The sequence below is a fragment of the Perna viridis genome, chromosome 2 (genome assembly GCF_037379345.1).
Source record: "Perna viridis isolate PV_CMFRI_1.1 ecotype Kerala chromosome 2, ASM3737934v1, whole genome shotgun sequence".
Taxonomy (NCBI): domain Eukaryota; kingdom Metazoa; phylum Mollusca; class Bivalvia; order Mytilida; family Mytilidae; genus Perna; species Perna viridis.
The window spans coordinates 51,967,937-51,981,792 of NC_142446.1; the positions used below are offsets into that span (position 1 = coordinate 51,967,937).

Genomic DNA, 13,856 nt, shown 5'->3' on the forward strand with positions numbered 1-13,856 from the left:
GAAATCGAACACATGATGCTTATATGGTTTTTCGGGCAAAGTTAACCGCAATAACTAATACTGTACTTATTCCAGTGGACAAAATTGGTACAAATATTCTTGGATTTCGGTGTAAACATCAAACTGGTAACAAGTACAATGTACTGCACCGAAGAAGCATGGGTAGCTGTTAATAAAACACATGTGAATAAGTTGCTAAACGTCTGTTCCTGTCTAATGTTTGCCAAAAGATGCAGATGAATCATGCACAATTCGTGTTCCAAATAGATTCATTCGCTGCATGTCGGGTTAAAAAAGACCCGGAAGTCGATCAAAGTACTGGTTTTGATCTTGTGAGGAGTAATAATTTAGCAGCCACATAGCTAATGACTTTTGACTTGAAATGCGATACATTGTCAACAATGTAAATTTGTGTCTGTATACATAATCATATCTGTAATTATATTACTTGATTGTTCGATAGAAATCAAAGTACTCATGTACTGAATCAATTTATATCGATTATTTGAATTTTTACGCCTCAAATAATCATCAAATTGCAAAAATATGGGATAAAAGCAGAGATAAAAGGAAAGTATGGGGATCGAATTCAAATGTATCTAGACACCAGCTTATTGTAGTAAATGGTTAATATGGTACTTCTTGATTTATTTTTGAATTCACCATTGTGATTACGAAGGACATTTAATAAACACACAACAAAATTCGCCATGCATCGTAGCATGCAGTGCGCTAGTTTGCGAAATATTCAGGTTCGATGTTGGTTGACATATGGAACACCTAGATGAATTAACAAAAATACATCCAACATACTGCATAATTGAACCACAAACTACTAGCGGGCCTTTCACAGTTTCTAAATTTTCAAGTCGAAATTTAAAGATCTCCAGGTCGAAACTGTCTGTCAAATCATTGAAACTTAAGCCACAATCATTGAAATAAAGCCTGCCCTTAGTTACATGTCCCTCTCAATTAGCTTTATTTCTCAGTTGATAAGCTATATAGCTCAAGTCCTACAAGTTATCGCATAGACACCAGTGTGTCATGTCAGAGCGCTTAGTTTCTGTGCACCTAGTTCCAAGGACACGCACATTAATATAAACGCCAAAGTCTTGTAATAAAATTTCAACAATTATGTATGGTGCCGTAAACACTCCTTGTAGTTATAAGGTCCTGAAGCACATGCAGCTCTTCCATTATAACACATGGCAGAATAGCCAAATATAATTATTACTACAAAAAGCAAAATCACCAGACTGACACCATTCCTGAGAAATGCATTATCTAAATTTGTATGCCATCGTCTATAAAAAAAGTTTCATTTTTATTTGTCATGTCCGGGCTTAAGATGTCATGAGGTGGCAACCGTAATAAAAACACACGATACTTTAGATGATATATCAGGATGCTTTCGGGGGTTATGCTACCCTTTTGCTAAAAGTTTAACAACGAAATGAAAGGCAAATATTAAGATATTAGCCTGGAACAGGGAGTGTAGTCACTGCCTGGAACCTCTTTCTTTATATAATTTCTTGATAGGAACCACTGCCCCCTTTTGTAAATATATGGATCCGCCTGGCCCTGCGTGAAATATCCGAAAACAGCTTTTCCAATTGGCACTCAGCATTGATCTTTTTCGTTTCTATGAACGATGATTATAATCTCGAAGGGCTTTCATTGCTAGCTATACATCAAATGGTTTATTATAAGTCTAAGTATATAGCATTTGTGGGCGACTTAAATATATCGACATATTGAATATAATATAATGAATGATTGGTTTATTTGAGTACATGCGTAGAAATAAACAGTTACCGGTAAGAGGTTAGAGGTCAACTTTTTGAATTGGATCGTTGTTAATTGAATTTCAACATACCATTATTATACCCAAGTACTTAAAAAATTATTTTATTTTCCACTCATTGTCACTTCCCGTTTCCTGATTTCATGAGGCTAAAATAACACTATAAACGCTATCTGGAGGAAAATGGACAAATACATAGACAGCTCGTGTGCTTTAAATTTCACCAGCCTGTTGATTGGTACATCTATACACGATTCCGATGTACTGACACTGTTGTTTCTTATTATTTGTTTTATCACTGGGCTGGCTGGTAATGTTGCGGTGCTGTTGATCTACTGTAAATTTTACAAGCAAACAAACTACAGAGTATACGTTATATTTATAGCGGCGATCGATACAACTTTCTGTACCACAGTTGTGCCATTCTATGTAGTTGCTATAGTATTTCGATACGGGTTCCAGTGGGATGCCATTTGCAGAATCGGGTGCTTTTTGGCGATATTTCTCTCCTTAGCATCGCTGATGGTCTTAATTATAATAGCTATAGATCGATATATCGTTGTTCTTCGTCCGATGAAAAGTAACAGGGGAGGAGGACTCCACGCCGCCAAATGCTGTCTATGCGTCTTAATTTTGTGTGGAATTTTATCGTGGTATAGCGCCCTGATCTACGGTGTTAAAAAGGATAATCTCAGGGAAAGGACCGTTTCATCATGTACATCCGTTCACGAAATGGCCACGATTAACAGCTACATACTAGTTTCTTGCTGTGCCTTGTTGTCATCATTTTTTGTTGTAACCTATGGTGGTATATGGTATAAAATTTGCAGACATAGTCGCCGTCTAAATGCTACAACACGTAAATCAAGAACACGCCAAACGGTAATAATCTACATAGTCATGACGGCCGTCTTTTCTTCCACCACTCTACTAACGACCGGTTTAAATGTTTTACGAGAAACAGCTGAACCATCATTTCTGTGTCAAGCAGGTACTGCAGGGAAAACATTGTTTTCTTTTCTGCTCGTTGCACACTGTATAAATCACGTGTCGAATCCGATAATATATTTTTGCAGGGACCAAAAATTTCAAGATTCGTTTAGAAAGTTATTTGGTTGTGGTCAGGGTGTGATCTTAAATGGGGAATCTCCAACTCATTCCAGTAAAAGTTACTCGATAAAGGACAGCATATCAACCTTGAAGAGGAATGATATCAGTATGGACTTTTCGTCTAAAGACTTTGGTAATACTTTTTCAAGAAACCAGAACTCATAAGCCGTGAGCTAGTTAACCCTACTTTTTGACCCATAGAAGTTACAAGTAACATAGATATATGATCATTATATAATATGAATATATCGGAAATTTGTATTGTTTTTAGTTTGCTTGCATTACCAGCTTCGGTTTTGTGTCGCTCACTGGCTCTTTAGTAAAGAACTACGTGTACTAGAATGCAATTGTAATAAATGTAACACGTTAAAAGTATCACATTAGATACAAAATGTATTGATCGCAATTAAGACAAGTCTAAATATATCCGCTCGAGGTTGTTTTTAGAAAAAAGAACACATTTTTTTTTAATTTTAGGATTTCAATCATACAAAAATGAGTTATTTTTTCTGTTTTTTTTTTACTATAACTTATATAAACTTGCAGCATTGTCCATAAAGCTTTGTTGAATGGTTTGTTTCTACTAGTGTAAGTTTGTTCAGTTGGTTTTTTGCACCATGAATCACCTCAACTATTGGCAGTGTCTGAATTTCATATGGAGTCGTACTTGGTTATTTAACCACTTCTATTCAAGTCAAAATCTCATCCTGAGTCAAACATTCAATTACAATCAAAATTCATCGCTCTGTAAAGCTTAAATGTTGTGTTCATATTTGCCCGATTTGTTCAGGGAGCATTTTATTATCGTATGATATCTGTGGAACAATTTCATGGGGATTCGTGCACTAGCTCAAATAATTGCTCTGAAACCAGAAAAAAAGTCTTCTGTTTGTCCGATTAGGGTCGTAACCCCCAAAGTCAATCCTTTACCTTAGTTATTGTCCAGAAAATAGAACAAAATTTGTTTTGACCATTTTTGGTCCCTTATATTCCTACACGATAAAGATAATAGTCCAAAGTTTAATTTCAGTCCGAGTTCTGTGGTATTTAGCCTTGCAGTGCAATTTCATGGAAATCCACACACTTTGAGTAAATTTATTATTCGTAAAACAGAATTTTTTTTGGTTAAAGCCCTTATTCCTAACCGTTTAGGATCACCTCATCTATTAAATCAATTTCAACTCGACTTAAGTAATGAGGCATTTTGTTGTATAATTTGGTAGCTATGGATCCATACAAAGATACTCAAATTATTGTCTGGCAACCCAAAATAGCATTTGATTTTATCCCTTTTTTTCAAACGGCGTTAGGATCATAACCTATGAACTCAATCATAACATTCTTTCTATGACTACTACTTCGAAGAGATCCATAGACTTTTTCTCAAGTTATTGTGCGGAAACCCAGAACCAGTTTGTTTTTGCCCTTTTTCCCTAACGATTAAGGTTGTAACCACCAAAAATTGAAGCGCGCGTAGATTTTTGTAATATTGAACCATATAATAAGTATAATATGATTGGTAACAAGGCAGTCATCCACTTACAGCCATGCAGGCAACGAACGATCAAACTTATACAGGTCACCACACGGTCTTCAATGATGAACCAAACCCGGGCAATAAAGCAAGCTGTAAAGCCCCAAAATAAGTGAAGTGAAACTATTCATAAAGACAAAAAATCGACCTAATATATAGGAAAAAAAGTAAAACGAATAGCAATGAACATAAAAATCAACAACATTTAACCACTGGACTACAGGTTCCTTGTTTGGGACAAGCACATAAAGTATGTGGCGGGGTTGTGAGCACTCAATCCTTCTCTGACACGGGAGAGTGGTGGGAAAAACAACAATAAAAACGAACTATCAAAATCTGTTTAATTCAGATTTAACTCTTGAGATCAATACAGAATACAAAAACTCTAACAATTAGAACAAAAGACAACAAGCTGTATCTACCTCGAAAGAGTACTCGCTTTTCCTTTACGCTAGTTCAAAATCCAAAAGCAGCTGGTAAGCACACATTGTTTACTCAAACAAAAATGTCAAAAACATGTCCAATAGGATTCAGTGAATTTCATCATAAAATGTCTAAGTAAAACAAGGTCTTCCAGCAAAACCAAGATAAAAAGCACACTTTTTGTTTTATAAAGCTCCGTCCACTTATATTCTAGTTATTGTGCGAAAACCAAAATTCTACAGACATCGCTACCGCCACCGACGACAGCGCCGTATGTAACATCATACGATCGCATTTTTGTGGACGTATATTTATTCAGACTTTAAAATTATCAGTTACCTGACCTTAAGACATGCAATTTTCAACAAACATCCCTAAGTTTTCGATGATTCTTACAGAAATTTGGTGACATCTCACAAGAGATGCGCCCTTACCCTTATTAGTCATATCTTCCAAATGTGGAGCTAAACGAGCGAGGCGACCCTACGACATACATGCATCGTCACGACGTGATAATCAAGTGAAAAAAAACACTGTCCGCCACTCAAAACATGATGTTTATTTCATAACCCCAATTTTATATAAAGCGAAGGATTATAAGTAGTTTGACAAGTAAATTACACAACAAAACATTTCCTATTTCTATTTCGCGACGGATGACACCGGATCCTCAAAAATTAGTATTACCAAAACTGGTAAATTGCTGCGGATGTAGATGACAACTTTTTTACTCCAAAAAGAAATGGATAATACTTCGGAAACCCTCTCCAAGATTAATAGAGAGGAAACGGTAAATCACATTCCAATAGCCATCTACTTGGGACTTATTGGACTTACGGGCTCCATTGGAAACCTAATTGTTTGTTACATCTATGGGTTTGTTTATACACAGTCAAATTCAAGGATTTTTCTTTTATATTTGGCCATAATAGATTTCATTACTTGTGTAATCAATATTCCTTTGGAGATAATTACAGTGATGAATCAATATGAGTTTGATAGCCCTGTGTTGTGTAAGATATCCAGGGTTATGAACGTACTGACCAGTATGTGTAGCAGTGGAGTTCTCATCTCTATAGCTATCGATAGGTTCAGGAAAATATGCCGACCCCATGGCAAACAGATAACCAACAGTATTGCCATAAAACTGTGTGTTGTATTGTTCTTCGCTTCGGCTTCAATTTCATGGCCACCTACTTTGCTGTATGGCATCAAAACGACCAAATTTCAGTACCAAGGAATCGATCTGGTTGGCAGGGAATGTTCTACAAACAACTTATACGGAGAAACAATATATCCCAAGGCCTATACGGCATTTATTTTTGCTTTGTTCGTTCCCGGTCTTGTCATACTTGTAGTGATGTACGTTTTAATTGGGAGGAAGGTAAGATTCTTTGCCTACAAGAATGAGCAACGGAGAAGTATGACGCTATCCAACAATAAATCTATAGACAGTAAAGAAGCTTCAAGCAAAGGATCATTGTGGAGTATTAGGAGAAAGAATCAGGTTTCAAAATCCAACAATCACGTAGACATGTCTAGAGACAACAGCACAGACAATACACTCGACGATTCAAAAGAAGACAATGTATATGAACCTTCCAACGTATCACAGGAGACGATCGACGATGCCCCCAAGAAGCCTAGGATGGTTCATCAGCCATCTTCTACCCAGCTGGATCAGATTAAGCGAAAACGTAACCTAGCCAAAAATACTACTTATTTGATGTTTTTAGTAACTTTCGCTTTCATATTTTCATATCTTCCTCATTTGATCCTGATCATTTGCGAACGAATAATACCTGACTTCATACGTAATATGAACTCGGCACAGAAAGTAGCTTATAGGTTTTTCCTGAGGAGCTACTTCCTAAACGCGACCGTGAACCCAATCATTTATAGTGTTTTTGACATGAAGTTTAGAAATGCTTTAAAAAGAGTCGCTAAAAGTATTATTGTCAAAATATGTAGATGTAAAAATTATGATGTTCGTTGATATTCTAAAAGTGTTTTTTTTTTTTTCGTTTTTTTTTTTTTTTTTTTTTTTTTTTTTTTGAATGGTTGTAGTCTTGTGCTAATTGGGATTTTGTAGATAGGTATGATGACTATCGTTTATATTTTTAGTAAAAAAAATTCTAATGATTTAGCATTTTGTTTTCAGACATAAAGTTGTGATGACAGTTCTGAACTTCATTGGTATAGTGCCCTTGTCGTTTTAAAGAATTTTAAGAATCTTAAAATTGTTAAGTAATACTTTCGATAGCGGTTAGCTCTGCAGTCACGCTTGAGTACCAGTCTTTATAAAAATCAGACAGGAGGTGATTCATGCATGTCAAAAACCACTAGTTTTGCTTTTATTTCTAATTCAGAAACACATACAGACCACATAACAACCAGTTATTACAAGAGTTGCCGTTATTGAATTGAATGATTTAGTGAGATATGAATGCATGTTTTTTTTTTAAATACATATCTGATCACAGAAAAGACTATCGTAACGGTAAGGTAGATCATACCTATTATTGACTTACGTTCGAATATTAGCCTAAATATGATCAAAACTGCCAATACGATACAAAAATTCAAAACTGCGCCAGTGTGGGAAATAGCTGTTCAATGCGGATTTAGCTGTCCAATATGGCTAGCTTCGGACCAATAACTAAACCAATGTGGAAAAAAAAACTTACGCAATAATACTATTGTGACCAAGTGGGGCGTGATGGTAAATGCTGGCCCAAATATAACACGAATGTGGAACTACTTTTATTAACACATAGAAGGCATTGAAAGATCTACAAAATAGAGAACAAAAGGAATAATGAATAAATATACAAAATAGACCAATTATTGTCAAATACATGCAAAGCATAGAAAATCATTGCAAATATTCAAACAACTTGCATAAATCAAATTCATTTGCATGTTCAAAACAATTCAACTTAACGAACACACGAAAAGAACACAAATCATCAATTGAATATTTAAATGTAATACCCACAGTTAACTATAACTGTACACAACTGACCATTTAAAGTCCTTTATAAGTACTCACTATAACAAGGTATAACATTAAATCAATTAAACTGATTCAATGATCTGCAAAATCAATAAAACAAATTGAAATAAAACATTGAAATACAAAAATGCTTTAAATGCAAAAGTGCCAGTACGAAAAATGAAAAGTAAGAACATGAAAAAGTAACATCATAAATACCTTATCTGCTGGCTATACTTCTAACAATTAAAAGCGGACATTCATCTTGGCCTCCCAGTTCCACATTGAAATACTATAAAAAGTTCTGAGTATTTATACCAAAATATAGTACTACTCACAAGTGGAAAAACTAGAACATCCAACCTCTAAATATATTAAATCCAATAACAACCAGTGAGCAGATTTTCAGCACAATGCGAAGAAAATGCAAAATGCAACGAAGCGTAGAGTAACTCAGACCACTGTAGAGAACAGATCAAAATTTCGAAAGAAATATAAGTCAATAAATGGAAAACAATAATTATTTTGATAAGTAAAAATCAGCTTGTCCACACTATATTACACGGAGCATTCCTTTCTGTCGTCTTGCAACGTCATACATACATACAAAAAATTCTACGAACTAATAGTGTTTGAAATAATACATTTAAACTATTTCCAATGGTTAATTAAAATAGTAAAAATAAATATGTTATTTCAAAAAGCCTCTTTCAAAGGGTAATGATTAGCCTGAAAATTCTACCTAAGGGGATATAATTGACGAGGAAAAAAATCTATTGAAATGTATAGGGATTTTTAGTTTCTTTCAAAATTGCCAAAGGAAGTGATATTTGACCCCCATTTTTCATTTTGAAATATGAAGAAATGTCAGTTAAAGTGTTAATTAGATAAAATTTGATTTTTGAAGTTTTAAAATTCGTATGGTGGAATTTTGTTTTGCTGAACCAATAATCACAGTGTCTGAATTTTATATGGATTGGTATACGCACGTAGTTACACCAGCCAGTCGTCGTGTGAGATGTTGACCATACGGATCGAGCTTTCCGGTTCGCCTTTATTGAGTTTATATGAAGTTACTGAATTTAAAACTGTATGAATGTACTCATGAAAATGTGCAAAAAAATAGAAGTATAATAAGAATACACCCTGAAAAAGAAACCTTTTTTTTTCATTTTGTAACTTGAATAATCCTTAATAGTAAGTAGCACTGAAACCTATAACTATTGTTCCTTTACTGTCTTTTTTTATGCATTGCGTCTAATCCCTTTTGGGATTCGGCGCTGGAGATATTTTTGTTTTGTTTTGACCAGAATCAAAACAAAAAATTATCTCCAGGCTGAATCCCAAAAGGGATTACTTTGCGTCCAATCGGAACTTTAAACAAAAATCATTTATGGAACACCTCTGGACAGATCAAAGATTCGCCTATTTTGTGGCAAACTGAAAACTACTAATATCAAATTAGATTGTTTTTATAAACATATGCAGCAAATGAGACATATCTAAAATAATATATCATTTTCTTCCTTATATAGCAAGGCAATAACTCAGCCTACCAAAATGTAGTCATAAGCAAATATATAATATCAACTTTAACTTAGCTATGTATATCCACATTGCCAGGAAATACTAAGTAGATGTAGTCATGTATTGATCTTTTTTTTTCATTAAGTGTCAGTCTCTGTAAGAATCAGGTAGTTGGTGAAATCTGGTATGAAAAAAACTAATTTTGAAAGTTTACATCAGAATCAAGGGAAAAAAACAAGATTTTCCATATCATTTTGGTAAATTGAGTTATAATTTCATTGAAATGCACTGAAAATGAACATTTTAAAAATCTGATTAAAATAGAGGGTAGCATAATTAAAGATTTAATCTTAATTAGACTGACATTTCAAGAGCAGGTAACTCTGTCAAAAACCTCATTTATCTAACATTCTGTTGAAAAATTTCTGAGCAAATCCAGTGATGCAGAGTTCTAATTATGACTTATTCAAATAGAGAAAGCATTCTTGAGTAAAATCATATTGTCAGATTGGTGGGTTTTTGACATGCATGTTTCTGATATTTCCCATTTTGCCTGATTCTTACAAATACTTACACTTACAGTAAGTAGTAGTAAACAGGAAATAGTGGGACAAACTGGATAAAATCACTTATAAATACAGTTGTCAATATGTTTTTAAAAACAAGTTTTGAATAAAATATACCAAATAATAAACAAAATGTAAATCGTGATTGTGGTCTCAATCCAAACAAGTCCTGAATTGTACAGTCTGACTACTAATGTAATAATAATAGGAAACAAGGCTTAGTCACCAGTGAAGAGTGGGCTATTTTCTAGGGCATTTTTTTAAACTGTGGAGTCACTCATTATAGCTTATAAAATCATGATGCATACATGGCTCAGCTCATCTCATTTTTATGATAGAGATCCAAATGATAAGACTATGGATTTTTCCCTTGAAGAGTAAAAACTTCTAAATGGAGTTATTATAAATCCAACTGAGACATACATTAAGCTGGTTCTAGACAAAATTCACCAACCAAAAGTGAGAACAAGCATGAATTGTCTAACTTGACATTGCCTGTGTGGGGTCATTTTACGTTTTTTTTTTTGTTTTTTGTTTTTTGTTTTGCCCGGCCCTAAAGTACATCAAGATAACCAAATATTAGTAGATCAACTTTGAATTCATACAGCTGTAAACAAGGACTACAACTTTAGAAAACTTAAGATAACATCAAGAACAACATAACATCATAATCAACAAAAACAACAACAGAACACACCAAACAACACCAAAGAGATAGTAAAAAAAAGAATTTAAACATTCCTTGTATACTTTAAAGTTGTTGTTTCATTTTAATCTCTGTTTTACAAGAAAGAAATATTGTACAACATATGTCTGAAACATGTTATTAAGACATTTAAACTTGATTTGAAGACAATATCATTTAAAATTCAATACTTGAAGATGTATTTGATGAGGGCCATACGGCTGGCGAGGCCAATATGATTGACCAAAACCCATAACAGGGCCAATATGAAATTACATATTTATTGACAATTTTATTAACCAAGTTTTACCAAGAACATGTAGGTTTATTTCCATTAATCAGTCTTAAATATCCTTTTTGTATAAAATGGAAGATTTTTTTGTGTTTCTGCAGCTTTTAGTCTTGGTGATCAAAGTTCATGAAATCTAATTCTAACTCAAAATGGCGGTGTCAAACAACCGGAAATTATTATGCCGTATTGGCCGTGGTTTGATCCATATTGCCCCTCTGTACTCATATTTGCTTTGTATCGATACCTGGTTTGAATTCATATCAACTGGTCAGTTTTTGACATATTTTAATGTATTTTGGGTAGTTGGTTAATAATATAGGGTTATTAAATGATTATTTTTATATTAATCCGCACCGTGTTGGGAAAGATGCCACGTTCCTCGCACGTTAAAGAACCCTGCTGTGGTATTCGATAGGAGTAGGAACCTTTGCGCTCCGCCACAGGAGGCTAAATTGCCCGACCTTACGCATCCCTCCCTTTTGCTAGTAGCAATCAAAATTTGTCGACCCTACTGGCCTTGTGTCCCATCCCGTTTTTCATTTCATCATCATTTCATGTTCATTTTATCATCCGTTTCATGTTCATCGTCTGAATATAGCTGAAATATTGCTGCTCGGACGTTAAACCCCAACAATCAATCAATCAATCATATTAATCCTGTATTATGTCCAAGTACAGTCGTATTGGGTTGAGATCACTTGTATTGGACCGAGGCGAATCCCTTATGATCCCTTTATTAACTGATGACTTAAAATAACAGGAGTTATCTGTACAAATCTTTAAATACAGCTCATATTTCCTAGTGAAGACTGTAACTCTCCAGATCTCTTGATGCATTTATTCACCCCAACTGTTCTTTTCTATGTAGATCTATATTATACAGGGCCAGAATTAATACAGGGCATGTGTCCTGTATTAAATTAATACAGGACAATTGCCCTGTATAAATTATGGTTGCTAAAACCTCCTGTTGTATTAAAGGGGCAATTTACATTGTATTTTAAGTCATCAGTTAATAATGATGCATAATACACACCCCATGCTCAGGAAATTATTTCTATGAAAAAATATGTGCATTATACACACCAAAATACAATAACCCATGATTTTCATGATGTGGATTTAATTTATACCAATTTAGTAAAGGCAAATAATATAGCACAGTTATGAAAATAAATTTATTGACAAGATTTTACATCACATAAGTAAAACATTGCACTTAGAACACCAGATATACTGACAGAGATTCTTTACACATGATACAGAGATTGAAGCTTAGTACAAAGTATACATTTTCATTTCAGTACATTGTATACATGTACATTTCAGTACACAGTATATATGTACATCCCAGTACAAAGTACACATGTACATCAATGTACACAGTATACATGTACATTCTTGTACACAGTATAAATGTACCTTCTTGTACACAGTATACATGAACATTCTAGTACAAAGTATACATGTACATTCTTATACACAGTATACATGTACATTCCAGTACACAGTTTGCAAAGCACAGACTAATAACGTATTTGCAGTCCTAATTATATATCAAAGCAAAAAAACATAAGTGTAACCATTGGCCAGCAAAGATTAATTTTAAAGAACCAGGGCCTGGTTTTATAAAGAATCTGAAATTGAGATTTTCCTCAAATCATTCCTCAACTCAAATATTGGCCAATCAGATCACTTGAATTTATTTTTTTTTTAATGAAATCCTGGCCAGACTGCTTTGCAAAGACAAATTAAATTCTTTTCAGGATTGTTTTAAAACATTTCAAATATTAAAATAAAAATACAAACAGAGACTTTGAGGGGGATTTTGTTCCAAGCTATTATTTGCTCATTTATATCCATATTTTGCACAAAATAAACACAAACTTTCAAACAAAAGGGGAGATCTGACTCAAGATCCTCCCTCCATGATCTGCTACTTATATTTAACTCTGACGAGGCTTATTGAAAAATTCTCTGACCTGCATCATCTATAATTTAGTAACCTTGTTGGCTGTAAATTCAATTTATTTGAGACAAAACCAAAATACACTGTACATAATTTATGCATAAAGACAAAACACCTAAAACATAGAATGCATAAACATTGCATAGAGTAGATCTAAATTGAACACATTAATAAATATATACAAAGTTGTTCAATACATAACAAAGTAATACTACATAAGTAGCAGTCTTTGTAAGAATCATGCAAATTCAGTAATATGTGATACACCCCTAAAAAAAGGCTACATATTTATGTTATTGGTACTACAGTTGTGTTTTGGGAATATATATTGAAATGTATGCCGGTAATTATTCATCCCAATCTGCCTGCTCTTAGGAGATAATTCACTTAAAAAATCCAATAGTTTCTATTGTATTTCAATGTCATTTTCAGAATTAAATCTTTTAATTTTGAATTCTATAGAACTTTTATCTACAAAGAACAAGATTTATATCAAAAACCACGTTACTTTCTGTTTACCATTGTAAACAAAATGTCAAAAATAAAAATATGTAGGCTTTCCAACTATGGATCATATTTTGCATAATTCTTATCTGGAGTGCTACATAACAATTAAATGATTAACAACACAGAAATTTTGTCCTAAGCCCATAGCAGAAAGCAAGGCTTTTTCCAACAACTTAAATCTTAAAATATGAAATTTTAGCAAATAAGCTAGACTTTGACTAATGTCGTATTTTTTTTCTTCTCATTGCAATCTATTGGTAAGAGATAAGAAAAAATATTCCTGTGTCCTAGAATTTATATTTTCTGAGGAATCTTATCTGTTATAATTTTATTTTTTCTAAAACTGTGAATAACTATCAAATCATATCTGATTTTTTTTTATATATAATGATTTAAAGAAAAAAATTTTTGGGATAAATAACCAGAATTAAAAATACTACCCAG

The 13,856-nt window shown here is 33.5% G+C and overlaps 1 protein-coding gene and 1 long non-coding RNA gene across 2 annotated transcripts; one reads left to right on the plus strand and one right to left on the minus strand.

Moving 5' to 3' along the window:
- The first annotated feature begins 5,476 nt into the window (after nucleotides 1-5,476).
- Nucleotides 5,477-7,545, plus strand: LOC148625716 (alpha-2Db adrenergic receptor-like). The gene has a single exon (XM_088569431.1). The coding sequence runs from the start codon at nucleotides 5,587-5,589 to the stop codon at nucleotides 6,865-6,867; it is 1,281 nt and encodes a 426-aa protein (XP_088425557.1). The 5' UTR covers nucleotides 5,477-5,586; the 3' UTR covers nucleotides 6,868-7,545.
- Nucleotides 7,546-7,621: 76 nt separating this feature from the next.
- On the minus strand, nucleotides 7,622-8,547 carry LOC148625717 (uncharacterized). The gene is made up of 2 exons (XR_015919968.1): nucleotides 8,086-8,547; nucleotides 7,622-7,663 (listed from the first exon to the last, which is right to left on the minus strand). It is a non-coding gene; the product is annotated as an uncharacterized LOC148625717 (long non-coding RNA).
- Between the last annotated feature and the right edge of the window lie 5,309 nt (nucleotides 8,548-13,856).

Coding starts and splice junctions, on each gene's coding strand:
- LOC148625716 (XM_088569431.1), top strand. CDS start 5,587: ATGACAACTTTTTTACTCCAAAAAGAAATGGATAATACTTCGGAAACC.